The sequence below is a fragment of the Ailuropoda melanoleuca genome, chromosome X (genome assembly GCF_002007445.2).
Source record: "Ailuropoda melanoleuca isolate Jingjing chromosome X, ASM200744v2, whole genome shotgun sequence".
NCBI lineage: Eukaryota > Metazoa > Chordata > Mammalia > Carnivora > Ursidae > Ailuropoda > Ailuropoda melanoleuca.
The window spans coordinates 19,934,268-19,950,467 of NC_048238.1; the positions used below are offsets into that span (position 1 = coordinate 19,934,268).

Sequence of the window (16,200 nt, forward strand, 5' to 3'; positions counted from 1 at the left end):
CATTATCCATTTCCAGAACTTTCTCATCATCCCAAACAGATCACTAATGCTTTATATCTAGTGAAAATACAGTTAATTGTTTTGTTCTGGCTTACTCTAAGTACAAAATAAAAGACAAAACTCCTTCCCACTGACTTGAAAAATAAATTAGAATACAACTCATATTTGCGTCCTACAATTTTGGCTGTGAATACAAAAGATCTTTTGCAACATATGCTGTGGCATATAAATAAAAAAGACCCCTACTCAGGGGGCAGCCACATATGGTTCTCAACCAGCAGCCAAGCCCACTCTCCACACCCTATCCGTTTACTGTTGAAACCACAACACACTGAGATGATGTATGATTATGTTTATGATCCAGGGCAGGCAGACATGATTCACCATTCCAGAGCTGGGGCTGAAGCAGGCAGAGAGACATTAACTCTCTGCCTCCAGGACTGCTAAAAACAATGTCAAACCCATGCTATAAAGATCTCACTGGCATCTGCTACCAAAGCCACCAATTTCTCACAGCTGGAGCCACGGGCCTCCCACCTACACTGCAATGCAATCCAAGAATCCAGACTCAATCTGTCACGAGCACTCCAGGGAGCTCAGTGTCAGTTCAGTCTGGCTCAGAGCCCTGAGGGCCCAACTCTGATGACGGCACTGCTGCTCTTCTAGGACCAAGTCTCAGTGTGACAGAGTACCTCCAGGAACCGGGCGGGTCCCTGTCTCCAAATGCTGTCTAGGACTTCAAAACCTCGAGCTTGCCTTGTTCTTGCCAGTTTTCCAAGGCACTCTACATCTAGAGTTCCACTGAGTCCAGACACCACTGCCCTAAGGAAGTCTAGTCTCTATCAGTGGTTCTCAAACATCAAGGACATTCAAATCCCCTGGAGGGCTTGCTAAAACACAGGCTGCCGGCCCTAATCCTCAGAATGTCTGACTCAGTCAGTCTGGGCTGGGGCCTGAGAATGTGCATTTCTAACAAGCCAGGGGATCCTGATGTTGGTGGTCTAACCACACTTTGCGAACAGTTGCTCTAGCTGTTATGGACTGAATTGTGCCCCTCAAAATTCTCATGTTGAAGTCCTAACCCACAGAGTGACTGTGCGTGACTGTACTTGGAGATAGGGCCTTTAAAGTAGTAATTGAGGTTAAATGAGGTAATAAGAGTAGGGCTCTAATCCAATATGACTGGTCTCATTATAAGATGAGGATGAGACACCAGGGATGTCCACACACAGTGAAAAGGTGGCCATCTGCAAGCCAAGGAGAGAGGCCCTAGGAGAAACCAACCCTACCAACACATGATCTTGGACTTTCAGCCTCCAGGACGACGCGAAAATAAATCTCTGTTGTTCAAGCCACTCAGTCTGTGGTATTTTGTTATGGAATCTTGTAAAACATAGCTTTACCCATCTGTTCTGCCAACTCTGTTCTCCAACTTGACAGGATGCCATAAGCTGAGATCTGAAGGGAAAGAAAGGAGTGGCCAGCTGAGAGCCCTGAGAGGGGCATTCCCAGCAGAGGGGACCGCACTCCTTGAAGCCCCCAGCAAGCAAAGTGAGGGTGACACCAGGCCCAGGGAGAAGGTGCACAGGGCCAGAGCACAGGCCTAGGCCTGCAGCTCCAAGGACAGGTTGTGACCAGATACACCCAAATGGAGAATGACCTATAACTAGCAGCTTTGGAGTTTGAGTCTCCAGACTTCCACATAAATATGACCCCAAAAAAGGTATCTTAATTTTTTTGACTAATATTCAAATTAGTGAGCGTTCTCTGAACGCTGACATGTTTAGAAGGAGGGCCAGAACTGAGGCACATGGCGGAGAAAAACATTTACATTTGTGGGCATTCATCTATACGTACAAACAAAGTTTAGTCTGGTGCTATAAAAGCTGCAAAATAAAAAAATATTAAGCAGTAAACCCAAACATACATAAGCAAGAAAAAGGGACACCCCAGTTTCCTGGGTCTAACTTACCTGGACAAACACAATGGCTTGTTGTGGATAATAAAGAGAAGCAGCAAGTCCCATGAATCCAGGTGGATACACCAGCTTCTTTATTTTTGAACCTATTAAATAAAAGGTTGTAGATGCCAACAGATGATTCATTACCCTTACCATCTCAGTTTGCCCTGGACACCTAACACTGAGTGAGATTTCTTTCTTTCTATAATTCACACAACTCACCCATTTAAAGTGTACATTCACTGTGATGTATTTACAGAGGTATGCAATCATCACTACAATCAATTCTAGAATATTTTCATCACCCCAAAAAGAAATGCCATATCCATTAGCAGTCACCCTCCCTATTTCCCCATTACACCCATCCCTGGGGGACCACTAATGTACTTTCTGTCTCTAGAGTTGCCTACTCTGGACAGTTCACATAAATGCAGTTATATAATATGTGGTCCTTTGTGACTGGCTTCTTTCATCAGCACAATGTTTTCAAGAGAACCACCGCTTCTAAGGGAGCAAAAACAGAATGTTCTGAAAAGCAGCACACGGCACTTGGGTTTCTGAGGTTTATGTTCTTTTACAGTAAACCGGCTTCCTTATTTAAGGGCTCAACACAAGCACTGCTCCCCCCTCCTTTCTAATACTCCATGAAAATCACAGTAAAAAATAAAAAAACAGGTAATAAACCCACAATGAAGAGGAAATGTGTGGAGGGGCCATTGGGAGATAAGATGTGTCATCCAATTTACAGAAAACGAAGCGTGGAAAGAAGCAAGAGGACATGCAGCTATGAAAGCCTGAGGAGCGCCTGCAGGGGAGGAGGAAGCAACAGGTGCCCGGCAGCCCAGAGCTGGCAGGTACTGGGGAGGATGGAGAGGGAAACCAAGGATCAAGATGGGGGCAGGCAGAGAGACGTGGGGACTATGGACGGACACAAATGCAAGTCCTGTGCAGAGCCTAGGTGATTCCCTCCTTCCTCTGTGCCATCTTGGTGTACAACTGCCTGTGGCCAGGCAGTCTATCCAGCCAAACTTTTACAAAGGCGGAGAAGTATCTCTGAAGAGGAGTGCCTGGGTGGCTCAGTCAGTTAAGCATCTGACTCTTGATCTCAGCTCAGGTCTTGATCTCAGGCTAAGTTCAAGCCCTGCGTTGGGCTCCATGCTGGGTACAGAGCCTACTTTAATTAAAAAAAAAAAAAAAAGAGTATCTCTAAAGAAATGCCATAAATTTTCTGCTGAGAACCAAGCTAGCTGGTGTGTGTGCATGTGAGCGTTAGTACCCAAGAGCACAGTTTTCCTTGCACAGGCCCCAGGTGTAAGCACCCTCCGTATAAAGTCAGTTCCCTTTCAGCTCACCCTGCGGTAGAACCTGCTGGCCAGTAACCCCCATTTCTATGCACAAAAAGTTTTTTTTTTTAAAGATTTTATTTATTTATTCGACAGAGATAGAGACAGCCAGTGAGAGAGGGAACACAAGCAGGGGGGAATGGGAGAGGAAGAAGCAGGCTCATAGCGGGGGAGCCTGATGTGGGGCTCGATCCCATAATGCCGGGACCACGCCCTGAGCCGAAGGCAGACGCTTAACCACTGTGCCACCCAGGCACCCCCACAAAAAGTTCTTATTAGCATTTCAGTTGCCTTGCTCCTAAACATGACCGTACAACCAAGGGTCACTAGTCATTTGAGGAAAGACTGCAGCATAAAAGAGAAGATCAAGACAAGCAAGAAAGGGCAGGGGGGGGGGGGAAATGACCCTACAGGAAACAAAAGAACTTAAAAACAAAACTACACCTGTTATTAAGTATCACTGAATAAATTTAAGAACCCACTACATTTAAAGAAAAAAGGGTTCTATGAAAAAGGAAAAATCAAAGAACAAGAAAGAGCTACTTGGAAATGACAAAAGTAAAAAAACTCAAAAGGAGTAAAATGAAATGATCAAGAAAATAAAAGAGGCATATAGGGTCACTTAAACAGCTTCACTGCTAATTAACAGGAGTTCAGGAAGGAAAACGAATGAGAGTAAATTTTCAAAGAAACACAAACCAGATTATGTTCCTGCAGCTGAGGATTGCAGGCCACCAAAATGCCCAACCAGGAAAGAACAAGCATCCAGACTGGCTGCTGACACATCTGCAATGCCAGATGCTAGAAGACATGGCCTTCAAAGTTTTGATGGAAAACAAATTCTATACCCAACCAAATTATCACCTAATATGAGGATAGAAAGTAATTTTCAGACTTGCAAGGATTTGGAAAGTTTCCTTCCAACATGGGCTTTTTTGAAAGTGATGTGAGCATGTAGTTCAACGATATGGCAGAGCAAACCAAGGAAAAGATGACATGGCACCCAAAATAAGGGGGTCAAACCCAAGAGAGCAAAAAGCCATGTGCCAAGACCACAGCAGTGCTGAGTCTCAGTCCAGACTGCAAGAGGATATATGAAAGGACTTCAACAACCTCCATTTTGACCTCAGTCTGCACTTTTTTTTTAGAGATTTTATTTGTTTATTTGACAGAGAGAGACAGAACACAAGCAGGGGGAGCAGCAGAGGCAGAGGGAGAAGCAGGCTTCCCCACTGAGCAAGGAGCCTGACGTGGGGCTTGATCCCAGGACCCAGGGAACATGACCTGAGCCGAAGGCAGATGCTTAACCGACTGAGCCACCCAGGCGCCTCCAGTTTGCGCTTTAAAAAAATTTTTTAGGATTTTATGTTTAAGTAATCTCTACACCCAACATGGGGCTTGCACTAGAACCATGAGATCAAGAGTCGCCTGCTCTAATGACTAAGCCAGCCACGCGCCCCTCAGTCTGCACTTTCTAAATAATTAAATTTCCCTTTCCAGCTTATCTCGTAACTCAGGCAAAAGACCCTGTGTACAAAACGTCCCCTGATGGGAACCAAACCTACCCCCTCAAGTAATAAGGACTGCCCTGAGCCAGCAAGACCCCACATGACTGACTCCAAGAGAACAATGGACTTGACCTTCACTGACTACCTGCACTTACCTTTGCCCCACATTTTCCTTACATAAACCCGGAAGTATTTTCAGCACTTTGGAGACTGTCTCTGAGACGCTAGTCCACCGTCTTCTGGGTGTTGGCCTCACTGAAATAAATTCTTGTTTCAACACCACTCATCGCTCTGCCTTTGGATTTTGTCAGTGATGACTAACCAAACCTGGCCTAAGACTCCCGAAGACAGATGCTCTTATACCCTTGCACCCCAGCTACATGTAGAGCCCTGGGTAAAGGGGAATGGGCAGGATAGGTAGCAACATGGAGAACTGGAGAAGCCTGAGAATGAGGTTCAGAAAACTGGTAGAGGATGAAAGAGGAGAAGCCTCTAGAAATGAACTTGGACCTAGAGAGTCTCTGCAGAGAGGCACAGGGCTTTTGACAGGGGACATGGACAGATGCTAGCACAATGTGGTACTAACACACAGTTAGAATAACCTAAGTGCTGTTTATTGGTTTTAAACTTTAAACCACATATCTCCAAAGATGGAACTGGGGTCACAGGAGACAAAACAAATGTTATCAGTCTAGACTCTTAGTAAATTAACGTTTCTCTCCTTCTCCCACTGCCTTGATTGAAAGGACAGAATTACTCTAGAAAACACTGTTTTATCCCTGGGGTCCCACCTGTACACTTGAAGCTTTAAGTTCCTGAGCAGCTCTCATAAGTGAAGACCAGGTGAAGGACAGCACACCTGACAACCAGCCATTTCTGGGTCATTTACAAAAAACTGATAAGCAGCAGCTCCTGGGCCTCCAGCTCCTAATGGTTCACACAAGGAGCTGGGGGCTCCAAAACTTCAGGAAGGAAGCGGGGAGGGGGAGGAGCCACCAGAAGGCAACAATAGTAGGCAACAACCACCTGCCACCGTTGAGTGACCTGGCTGAGTCCACCTCCTTTGAATGGTCAGGCACTCACCTCCTAGAGAGGTGCCTCTTGTCACCACCAGTCATGGCCATTCTCATTAAATGAGGACCACCTTAGCATTTATGCTCAAGAAACCCTATCATGGGGCGCCTGGGTGGCACAGCGGTTAGGCGTCTGCCTTCGGCTCAGGGCGTGATCCCGGTATTACGGGATTGAGCCCCACGTCAGGCAGCTCCGCTGTGAGCCTGCTTCTTCCTCTCCCACTCCCCCTGCTTGTGTTCCCTCTCTCACTGGCTGTCTCTGTCTCTGTTGAATAAATAAAAAATCTTTAAAAAAAAAAAAAAAAAGAAACCCTATCATATGACCCAGCAATCCCTCTTCTGGGTATATACCCAAAGGACATGAAATCAGTATCTCAAACAGATATCTGTGCTCCCATGTTCACTGCAGCATTAGCCATCAGAGCCAAGACATGGAAGCAACCTAAGTGTCAAGGGATGAGTAGGTAACGAAACTATGGTATCTATATGAATGGAATATTACTCAGCTTTAAAAAAGGAGACCCTGCCATTTGCAACAACATGGATGAATTCAGAGGGTGTTATACTATGTGAAATAAGCCTTAAAGACAAAGAACAAAAACTGCATGATCTCACTGATATCTGGAATATAAAAGAGTCAAATGCATAGAAACAGACAGAAGCGTGGCTACCAGAAGCAAGGTGGGGGGGAGATGGAGAGATGCTGGTCCCAGGGTACAAAGTTGCAGTTACACAGAATGAGTAAGTCTAGAGAGTAATGCATGGCATGATGACTATAGTTAATATTGAATCTTAAAGATTTACTAAGAGAGATAACTGGCGCTTTCATCTAAAAAAAAGGTAACTACAATAGAAGATATGTTAAATAGCTTGACTGGAGTAATCATTTCACTATGTATATGTATACATATATGTATATCAAAATATCATGTCATACACCTTAAAAACATAAAATTTTTATTTAAAATAAAATTTTTTAAAAGTTAGACAAAAAAAAAAAAAGAGAAGAAACTCTGCCAGGAGGGATCTTCTGAGCCCACCCTGCTGCTGCCGGCACAGGGGGGCCACCTACCTGGAGGGGGCTGCAAACCACTCCAGACACCCAATAAACATACTCACCATCCTGCTCATCTTATTCAGTGAGCACGTGCCATTGTTCACCTCAGGCCTTGCTACCCCAGCACCCCAAGGAAAAGACTCATTGTTGAATATTTGTGCACGAATGTGTACGTGCACATGTGTACTTTTTAAAAAGATTTATTTATTTATCTCAGAGAGGGAGAGAGAGCACACAAGTGAGGAGGGGAAGAGGCAGAGGGAGAGAATATCCAAACAGACTCCCACTGAACATGGAGCCCAATGCGGGGCTTGATCTCACAACCCATGAGATCAGTACCAGAGGCAAAACCAAGAGTCAGATGCTTAACCAACTGAGCCAACCAGGTGACCCCATGTGTACTTTTTTGAAAAAGAATTAGGGTTTTACGTCATTTTAATGCTACTGAGCCCTCCCTGGAAAAGGAAAAGGAGACAGTAAAAAATAAACCAGCAAGCAAAAACGAAGGACTAGTACCCACAGCAGTGGGTGTCCTTATGCTGCTGTTTTGCCCAGAAGGGCACAGTCCCCAATTCTCCTCAGGATGGTCGCCCAAGTGCACATGCAGGGGGAAAAACACCAGACAGCAGAGCAACACACGCACACACGCACACACACGCAGCAGAGGAAGCTTGCTTTAGGGCCATGTTCTCACCATCGAGAGGGAGGGGGAAGCTAATCTCACTTGATTTCACATTCCTGGCTCCCTAACAGTAGCTAAGATTCCAACACCCTGGCCTTGGGATCTTCATAAATTTCAAGCGCTATCTAAGTAAGACAGAAATGCTTTTTTGAACAGCTTTAGAGAAAGGAGGGGGAAAATGTCTGGGGTGGGGGGTAGTTCAACTCTTTTGCAAGTCGATTAGAAAAATGAACTCTAGGGGCGCCTGGGTGGCACAGCGGTTAAGCGTCTGCCTTCGGCTCAGGGCGTGATCCCGGCATTAAGGGATCGAGCCCCAGATCAGGCTCCTCCGCTATGAGCCTGCTTCTTCCTCTCCCACTCCCCCTGCTTGTGTTCCCTCTCTCGCTGGCTGTCTCTATCTCTGTCAAATAAATGAATAAAATCTTTAAAAAAAAAAAGAAAGAAAAATGAACTCTAAATTTAATTCTTATATATTCTGCACAGGATGGGAGGAGGGCACAGAAACTATGACAGGAGTTCATTCCACAGGTTCAGGGAGTGGCACTAGTGCTGCCTGCCTCCAAACTCTAAAATAACAGATAAGGCACATACAGAGAAGCTTTTCAAAACTGAAGGAATGAGTACCAAAGCAGTCACTATAGTTAATCTCTTATGGGGGTCTGATCGCAGGGTTCATAAACTCTCTATTTTAGGAATTTTTGTAAAGTCTGAATTTTATAATCAGTGAAACCTCAGTAGTTTATAACAAATTTTTCTCTATATTATAGTGAAGTACCCTGTCATCCTTTATTCCCTATAAATGTTTGCAATTCAGCAGGATAGTGTAGTAATATATTTCAGCTGACATTTGTTAGCTTTTAAGTGTCTTAATTTTAATATCATCACTGATGACCAAAGCTATGACACATCAAGAAATTAATAAAATCTCTACAAAATCACTGTTCTATTTACTGTGATTAACAGCCTGATCTCAATAATGGAACAAATAGAAACAGTTTCTCAGGTGTGACAGACTTTGGCTAACAAAAATTCACTCTTTCTGTACCAGAGAGAGAGAGTAATTTGATCAAGTGAATGTGCCTATAAAGGATATAAATATGTTATTTTTTAACCAGGAGTATACAGTTTCTTCCACTTCATATTTTTATAATTTCTATATATGCTTAAAATCAAATATACTGGAGAAAACAACCATAACAATTATATATTAAGAAGGCTATATTTCAGGAACCAACTCATTATTCTGACAACTGGCAAATAAAAAGAAAGAACCAAGTACCTATCTTATCTCTCCCTTATGAACTGTTTTAAAAAAACCCACAAAATTGCACCTACCTCTAGCCAAAAGAAGTCCAACAATGCCAGCAAAACCAATAACACCAAGTCTTGGAAAAAATCCAGGAGGTGCATTTTGGAGATATTCATAGCTGCCTACAATAGAATCAGACCAGGAAATAGTTCTGTAAATTGCCCATTAAGAAACAAACCAAAAAAAATCTTACACATAACTAGTACATATAGTATCAAATGCTTCTCAAATAATGTGTTCTTTGCTTTATGCTAATATGCTTTTTTTTAACACATTCTTTTTATGTGGTATATAAACATGATTTATTAGTCTCATAGCAAGTAGCCAATTTTCAAACACTTCTGGTCTGATGACCTACTGAGAAGAAAGTAATGTTAGATTACCTTCATATTCCTGAATGTAACAGATCTGAATCAACTATGCACAGGGGAAGAAATACCAACACAGGGATTCCTTGCCTTCCAAACACAGAAACAGAACAGATCTGGATAGATCTGCCGCTATCTTGTAAAGCTCTGGTGCTTGTTCTCTGAAACTCAGGAACCAAATACATGAGGCTCAGGGAAAAACGTATCCTTTGCCATTTGAATTCATTATTCGAAATCGAGAACAGAATAAATCTGGACAATGAAGGAAACTTTCAGTGCAAGTATATGCGGGAAATAGTCACTGGTGATAAATAAACACAAAGAAATACAGCATGTGAGCCTAGGTGCCATGCCTGAGCATGCCTTATGACCTCATTTGAATGATGACTCCTCTCCTGTCTGCCAAGCCAATTCCACCAAGTAAGAGCCATCTGCATTCCTAACCCCCTCAGAAACCTTTCCTAGACTCCTCAGCCCACATCTCTCTCTCTCCTCTAAAGTTCGATCATATTTATTCTCTGTACCATCATTTGGTACGTAATCCTGTAGCACCTTGTGTTTAATTATTCAGGGGTGTATTTTATGTCTCCTCAAGGAGAACATACGCTCCTGAATGGTACATTGCTTAGACTTCTATGTTATTTTCCCTCAGTGGTAACAGTGGATGTTCATCCAACAGATACTTATGAAAAGCACTGCTAGGTGTGGACGGATACTGAATGAATTAACAAATGGGTTTCAGAGAGACTAACTTAAAAACCCTTCATTTCTCTCTCTCAGCCCCATCTTCAGCACTCCCTATCTGCTTCCAGTTTCCGAATCAGTTAACACTGAGTCACTCCTCCAAGCCCTGATCGTGCTGTGTCCTCCGTGTGGAATGCTGCCCAAGTTCCACTTCCATGTCTTGGTGTGGCTGACTCTAAGATTCAACTCAGAAATCCTTCTCTGACTCTTCCCCTCCCTCCAAACTCTATAAACTCGTCTCCTTCCTCTGTACCTTCAACAGTGGTCTGTGACTTTCTCTGTATTTGTGCTACTGTTGAAAATGTGTTATATGCACCTCAGTGGTTGTGACCATTGTCTTCTTAATCAGCCATGATCTTCCATGCCTGCCACGATGATGACTTAACAAATGTATGTGGAACTGAACTAACTGGAACGCTCGGTAATTTTCTCCCCCAGAAAAGAGCAGACACATGCCAGTTTTCCGTTTCCTGGGTATTTGGGAAACGCGGTAATCATTTAAAATACTACTATAGGGCTTGTGTCGTTTGCACGAATTCCTGTCTGGCCTTTTACTTATTTTGCCTTTAACTTAGTTTTCACTTTCCATCTCTTTGTCTGGGTCATCGGAAGCAATTTTCTACTTCCCTTTATTTTTGCCTACCAGCACAGTGTTTTTTACTTCGAGACGTGCACACGGAGCAGTTGATAGGAGGTCACCCAGATGGCCTTGGTGAGCTGAGCGGAAGTGGGTAAATCACAGAGAAATGGGAACGAAGATATGCTGAAAGGTTGCAATGAAGCCCCAGCCTGGCTTCGGGTAACATGTCCTGGCTGTGACTGCCGGGAAATGGACGGAACGCCTTGGCAGACAACAACACAACTCATAATGGGATGTTTCTTCTTAAGAGCTTTTGCAGTCTCCAGTCCAAGAGAAGAAAAACAAGACTTAGGTTGCAAATAATGCCTATTGCTACGAATCAATGAGAAGTGATGGGTAACAATGAAGAGCCTTCCTCAGTCACATATGTAATGACAAGCGATCAGAAGTTCTTTAGTTTCCTCCGATTAAAACATGAAGGTAATAAAAGCACCTACCTGTGAGGGTTATGAGGATCATACAAAAAATTAATATTTTGAAAGCATTCAGACTAGTTCCCGGCATGTAATAAAAACTAAATAAGTGCTGATGAAATTAATAAAACTAGGATTTTACTTATTAACATACATACTATTCATGGATGTTAATATCCTGTATCAGCCCATCAACGCTTGATGATCTTCGGAAGAAAATAAGCTGTATTCCTGTTTGTTTTATTCAGTCATGGAAGCAAACACTTGTAAAAACATGAGGTCTTCTTTGCTGAGATGCCCAGTAAGGGGAATGAAATATGCTCAATGTCCATTAATTTGACAGTTTCTGACGGAGATGAGTCAGAATATAGACTGTGAACCCAGTTTAGGAGTGTATGGAATAAGTGGGTGTGAAAAACAATCAAGGACAATAAAAAACCCAATGAAAAAAATGTAAGAACACAATTCATGCAGTAAGGCCTTTCCGAGGCCCACCAGCCCAGTTCCTTCTAGCCTCCAAATTTCTGTAACATGTTATTAACAGCCATACAAATAAGTATCCTGATTTCGAAAACCTACTGATGAGTTAGTGGGGGTTAGTGTGAGTCAGGGACACTGCACCCGGAAACAGATTTCAGGAAAAAAATATCCAGTGTATCTGAACTTGTTAGCTCAACAATCCTAAGGATCTTGAACAGATTTTCCAAATGTTCAGGGACACTAGCCCCCTGAAATCTGATGAGAACAACAGATCTTCTTTCCAGAAAAATCCACAAAGCTCTAATATTCTACCTAAAATTTCAAGGAATTCCCAGATCTCCTGGAGCCAATCCATGGAATCTCGGTTAAAGAATTCAATGTTAATGAAGAAAGTGATTATGCCTACTCAAAAATCAACTTACCTAACCCCCATTGAACCAAGCTCTGCATCCTGGGCTTAGTTTGTGAGTACACTTCCTAAAAAGGTGAAAAGAAAATGAATGAGAAGGATATGCTGATTAGAAAGCAACGATAAACACATTTGCCTTTACTGCATAAATTATCATGTTATTAACACTTTTTGAACAAAGGGATATACTGTCTATCTGGGGGCTTTTGTGTTCTTTTTCTCTTGTGTAATTTCCCCTTCACCACAAATTGCTCAGCAGAACAGTTTATTATTGCCACAGGAAGCAAACATTACAAGCAGCGTGATTTCAACAACCCAGCCTTTTTATTCTTCTATTAAATTCAAAGAGAATGGACAAAAATCAATCCCCTTCATAATTAAACCGGCAATCCTCTCCCTGTGAGATTAAATCTGTCTTTCATGTTAAGTCTATTTCCTGACACATCATGATTTTAGAGTCTGTATCTGAAACCTGTCCTTCTGAAGCAAGAATGACCAACTTGAATGGGACAAAGGAGTCGATATCCAAGTTTTGAGAGACACTTACCCTAATCCTGGAACAAATGAAGCATTAACACTCTCTTGACAACAACAACAATAAAATGGCTTTGTACATGAATATCATATAACCTAAAGAAAACAGTGGACTAGCTAGAAGGTACCCCACCTTCAAGAAGTCTACAATAGGGGCGCCTGGGTGGCTTAGTTGGTTAAGCATCTGCCTTCAGCTCAGGTCATGATCCCGCGATCCTGGGATCAAGTCCTATGTGGGGAAAAAAATCCCTGCTCAGCGGGGAGCCTCTGCCCCCCCCAACTCATGCGCTCTCTCTCTCTCAAATAAATACATAAAATCTTTAAAAAAAAAAGTCTAAAATAAAGTTAGAAAAAGAGACACATGGGCATCAGAAGGTCCCAGAACCAGCTGCCACTTGGAAAAAAAGGATTTGTTTTGTTTAATTTGGTCCAAGTCAGAACAAGTTATCCTAATACTGCTAAATGCCCTTAAACAATAAACACTGAATTTAGGGGAAGACATAAAAAAATTTAAAAATTGAATACTGCTTCATTAAAATTCATTATTGGTATTTTATGCCCATAAAAAGAAAGAAAAACTACAGACAAATGTCTAGAGTGATGACCTATTTTTTTTGCTAGCATAATCTTCTCACTATAAAGAAAAATTAAATTAGTTCTTAAAGGGGATAGAAATTATTGGCCTGAAAAAGAAGCCAGTAATTAGAAATATTTCTATTGAAGAAGACATCATCCTGTAGAAAAATAAAGCCACTGTAATCACAAAATGGCTTTTTTATTTAGAAGTAGTACAAATAAACATGTTGACAATTATTCTATCGTTTCCAGAAGCATTTTGCTGCACTGAGCATCATGCACAGATGAAAAAGTAAAAAACAAACTGAGGGCCTCAGAGGGGAGAGGGGTGGGGGAATGGAATAGACCGGTGATGGGTAGTAAGGAGGGCACGTATTGCATGGTGCACTGGGTGTTATATGCAACTAATGAATCATCGAACTTCACATCGGAAACCGGGGATGTACTGTATGGTGACTAACATAATATAATAAAAGAAAAACATTAAAAAAATAATAACCTCAAAAAAAGAAAGAAAAAGTAAAAAACAAAAGGCAATCTTAGGTTGAAAGGTTAAGAGACAAAGTACTTTTATAACCAAAAAAAAAAAGAGCACAAAATAACCACAGTTAATGCTTACATGATAGAAAAATATTTGCACAAATTTGCCAACCTTATCTTAACCAGCAGATGGTTTAAAAATCTTCTAGAACAAAACAATAAGTCTAAGTTTTTTTAAAAACATTTTTATTTATTTATTTGACAGAGAGACACAGCAAGAGAGGGAACACAAGCAGGGGGAGTGGGAGAGGGAGAAGCAGGCTTCCTGCTCCCCCTGATGTGGGGCTCGATCCCAGGACCTTAGGATCATGACCTGAGCCGAAGGCAGACACTTAACGACTGAGCCACCCAGGTGCCTCTAAAGTCTAAGTTTTTTACAACACATTAAGTAAAAGTCTTTAGGTATTTATAACTCAATAATATGGTTATGATACTTAAGTATACTGGCCTAAATACATTGTTGACAGAGTCTAAGCTTACTCTTTTCTTCTAAACTGGTGAAAAGAGGTCCAGCACTGGCACAGAGAGTGGAAATGAAAATTTTAAGACAAGTTCTGGATGAAAATTCAGTCTGTAAATCTCAAGCAAAGTATAGCTAGACCATGTCACACACATCTACATACTCTGTACTAATCTGCCATCAATTTTTGAAATCCAGATCAAGTACGGCAAATACTTCACATATCAAAGCACAAAGAAGCATTCTGTAGATTGTAAACTTCCATTTCAGATGTTAAAAACTGCAGAAATGCTTCCATGAACACAACAGGTGCCTAATCTAAAACCTGAGCAGTGACAGGAGCCCATCTGTATACATAGCTCTTTGGTCACTGGGACAAATAGTTCAGTACTCAAATACGTAATCACACACCTTTTTAGTTATCCATCCTCCTATTACAGCATTCAAAATGTTCTGTAACCATTCCTGTTACAATGGTTCTGATGGTATAGATACTTTCTGGGGGGAGAAAAACTCTCCAATTTTGACATAAATGCTTACATTATAACCTTTTCCTTCTACTAGAGTTCCAACCCCCTATCCTCCCCTGGGAGACAATGATGTCTTCATAGGTATGACCAACAAGATAGTTACTAGTCCATTCTCTAGTCAAGGTGCCACACGCTGCCTGGTAGGAGGACCATTCCCCCTGCAGCTATTGCAACAGCCACCATCAGGAAGCTAGGGCTCTCTGCTCCCCTCAGAGATGGCACTGATGAACACTGTAAGTCAGGCCCTCTGAAGTTGGAGCCCTCTATTGTGCCTTTTTCTGAAAACATGTAGCCAATATAGACTTTTCTCTATGACTCTAAACAGAAATGTGTCACTCCACTTTCAGAACAGCTGTACCTGACACCAACTTGTATATGGCTCGCAATAACGTCGGAGATGTGAAATGCTTTCTTCAAGTGGGGTCCTCGTCTCTTCCACATATTTAGATTGACCCTCAGGAACAGAGTAGAGTGAAAGCTGCATACATTAAAAAAACAAAACAAAACAAAAAAAGCATATACAGTCATGAGATAATGTAAACAATCATCAAATTTGTAAGCATCATTATTTCTAATAATGCATGAACTGCTATGAGTCTAAGGGTTTCATGCACCCTGAACCTTACTTCATAGGATCTTTGCACCTGATTCATCAATAAGAACAAGGCCAAGAACACAGGACTATGAAGTGTCCTACCCTCCGGGATCCCACTCCAGTGGTAGCAGACAAAGCAGCCTCCCCCTTTATACATTTTATATACTGGCATTTGGTATTTCACCTAATACACAGCTTGGAAAAAGGAATCTATTACTCTAAAGTGGGGAGGGGATGTTAAAAAAAATTGAATTCAAATGATCAGTCTAGTGCTAATCCAAGCAGGATAGCAAGTTTGTTCTCTACCCGGAAGAGAAACTGTTCATAGTCACTACTGGCTGCCTTTTTCACCCTCAAAAAATGCCACAGACCCAAGGTCTGAGAAGAGTATAAAGGGCAAAAAGATAAACTAATTAGCTTTTTGAAAACACCATTCAAGTAACCTGGTTCATGACTGAAGGCAGATCTTTACATCATTTTACTCTAAGTCAACAGAAAGCAAATATCAAAAAAAATCAGTGGGAAGTATAGACAAAAAAGAATGTAAACAATGGAGAGAAGATTTCTTGTTTTGTTTATTTAGTATTTACTAAGCATCTACTTATGAGACTCTAATCTGGCCAAGAGGAATGAACCCAGGTCTTCAATTTCTTAGAGAGGGAAAAATGCAAATGTTTTCTTGGCTTGAAAGCAGTCTTAGAGGGGCGCCTGGGTGGCTCAGTTGGTTAAGCGACTGCCTTCAGCTCAGGTCATTATCCCAGGGTCCTGGGATCGAGCCCCACATCGGGCTCCCTGCTCTGCGGGGGAGTCTGCTTCTTCCTCTCCCTCTGCCTGCCACTCCCCCTGCCTGTGCTCTCTGTCTCTCTCTGTTAAATAAATAAAATCTTTAAAAAAAAAAAAAAAAGAAAAGAAAGCAGTCTTGGATGAGGCAGATCACTTAGAGGTGATGAGCAGATTCCCCACAAAAAAATCTAGGAAA

General features: G+C 42.0%; 1 protein-coding gene across 9 annotated transcripts in view; it reads right to left on the minus strand.

The window, feature by feature from the left end:
• APOO (apolipoprotein O) overlaps positions 1-16,200 on the minus strand; it is a 59,924-nt gene that overhangs the window by 16,013 nt on the left and 27,711 nt on the right. For all 9 annotated transcript variants that reach the window (XR_002144290.2, XR_004622385.1, XM_034649408.1 and 6 more), the window contains 4 exons: positions 14,985-15,104; positions 12,000-12,054; positions 8,959-9,054; positions 1,973-2,064 (listed from right to left, as the gene is read on the minus strand). Coding sequence is in view for 7 of the 9 variants with exons in the window: in XM_034649408.1 (XP_034505299.1) it covers positions 1,973-2,064; positions 8,959-9,054; positions 12,000-12,054; positions 14,985-15,104 (363 nt within the window). In the remaining 2 variants the exon portion in view is untranslated. The remainder of the gene's footprint in view (positions 1-1,972; positions 2,065-8,958; positions 9,055-11,999; positions 12,055-14,984; positions 15,105-16,200) is intronic.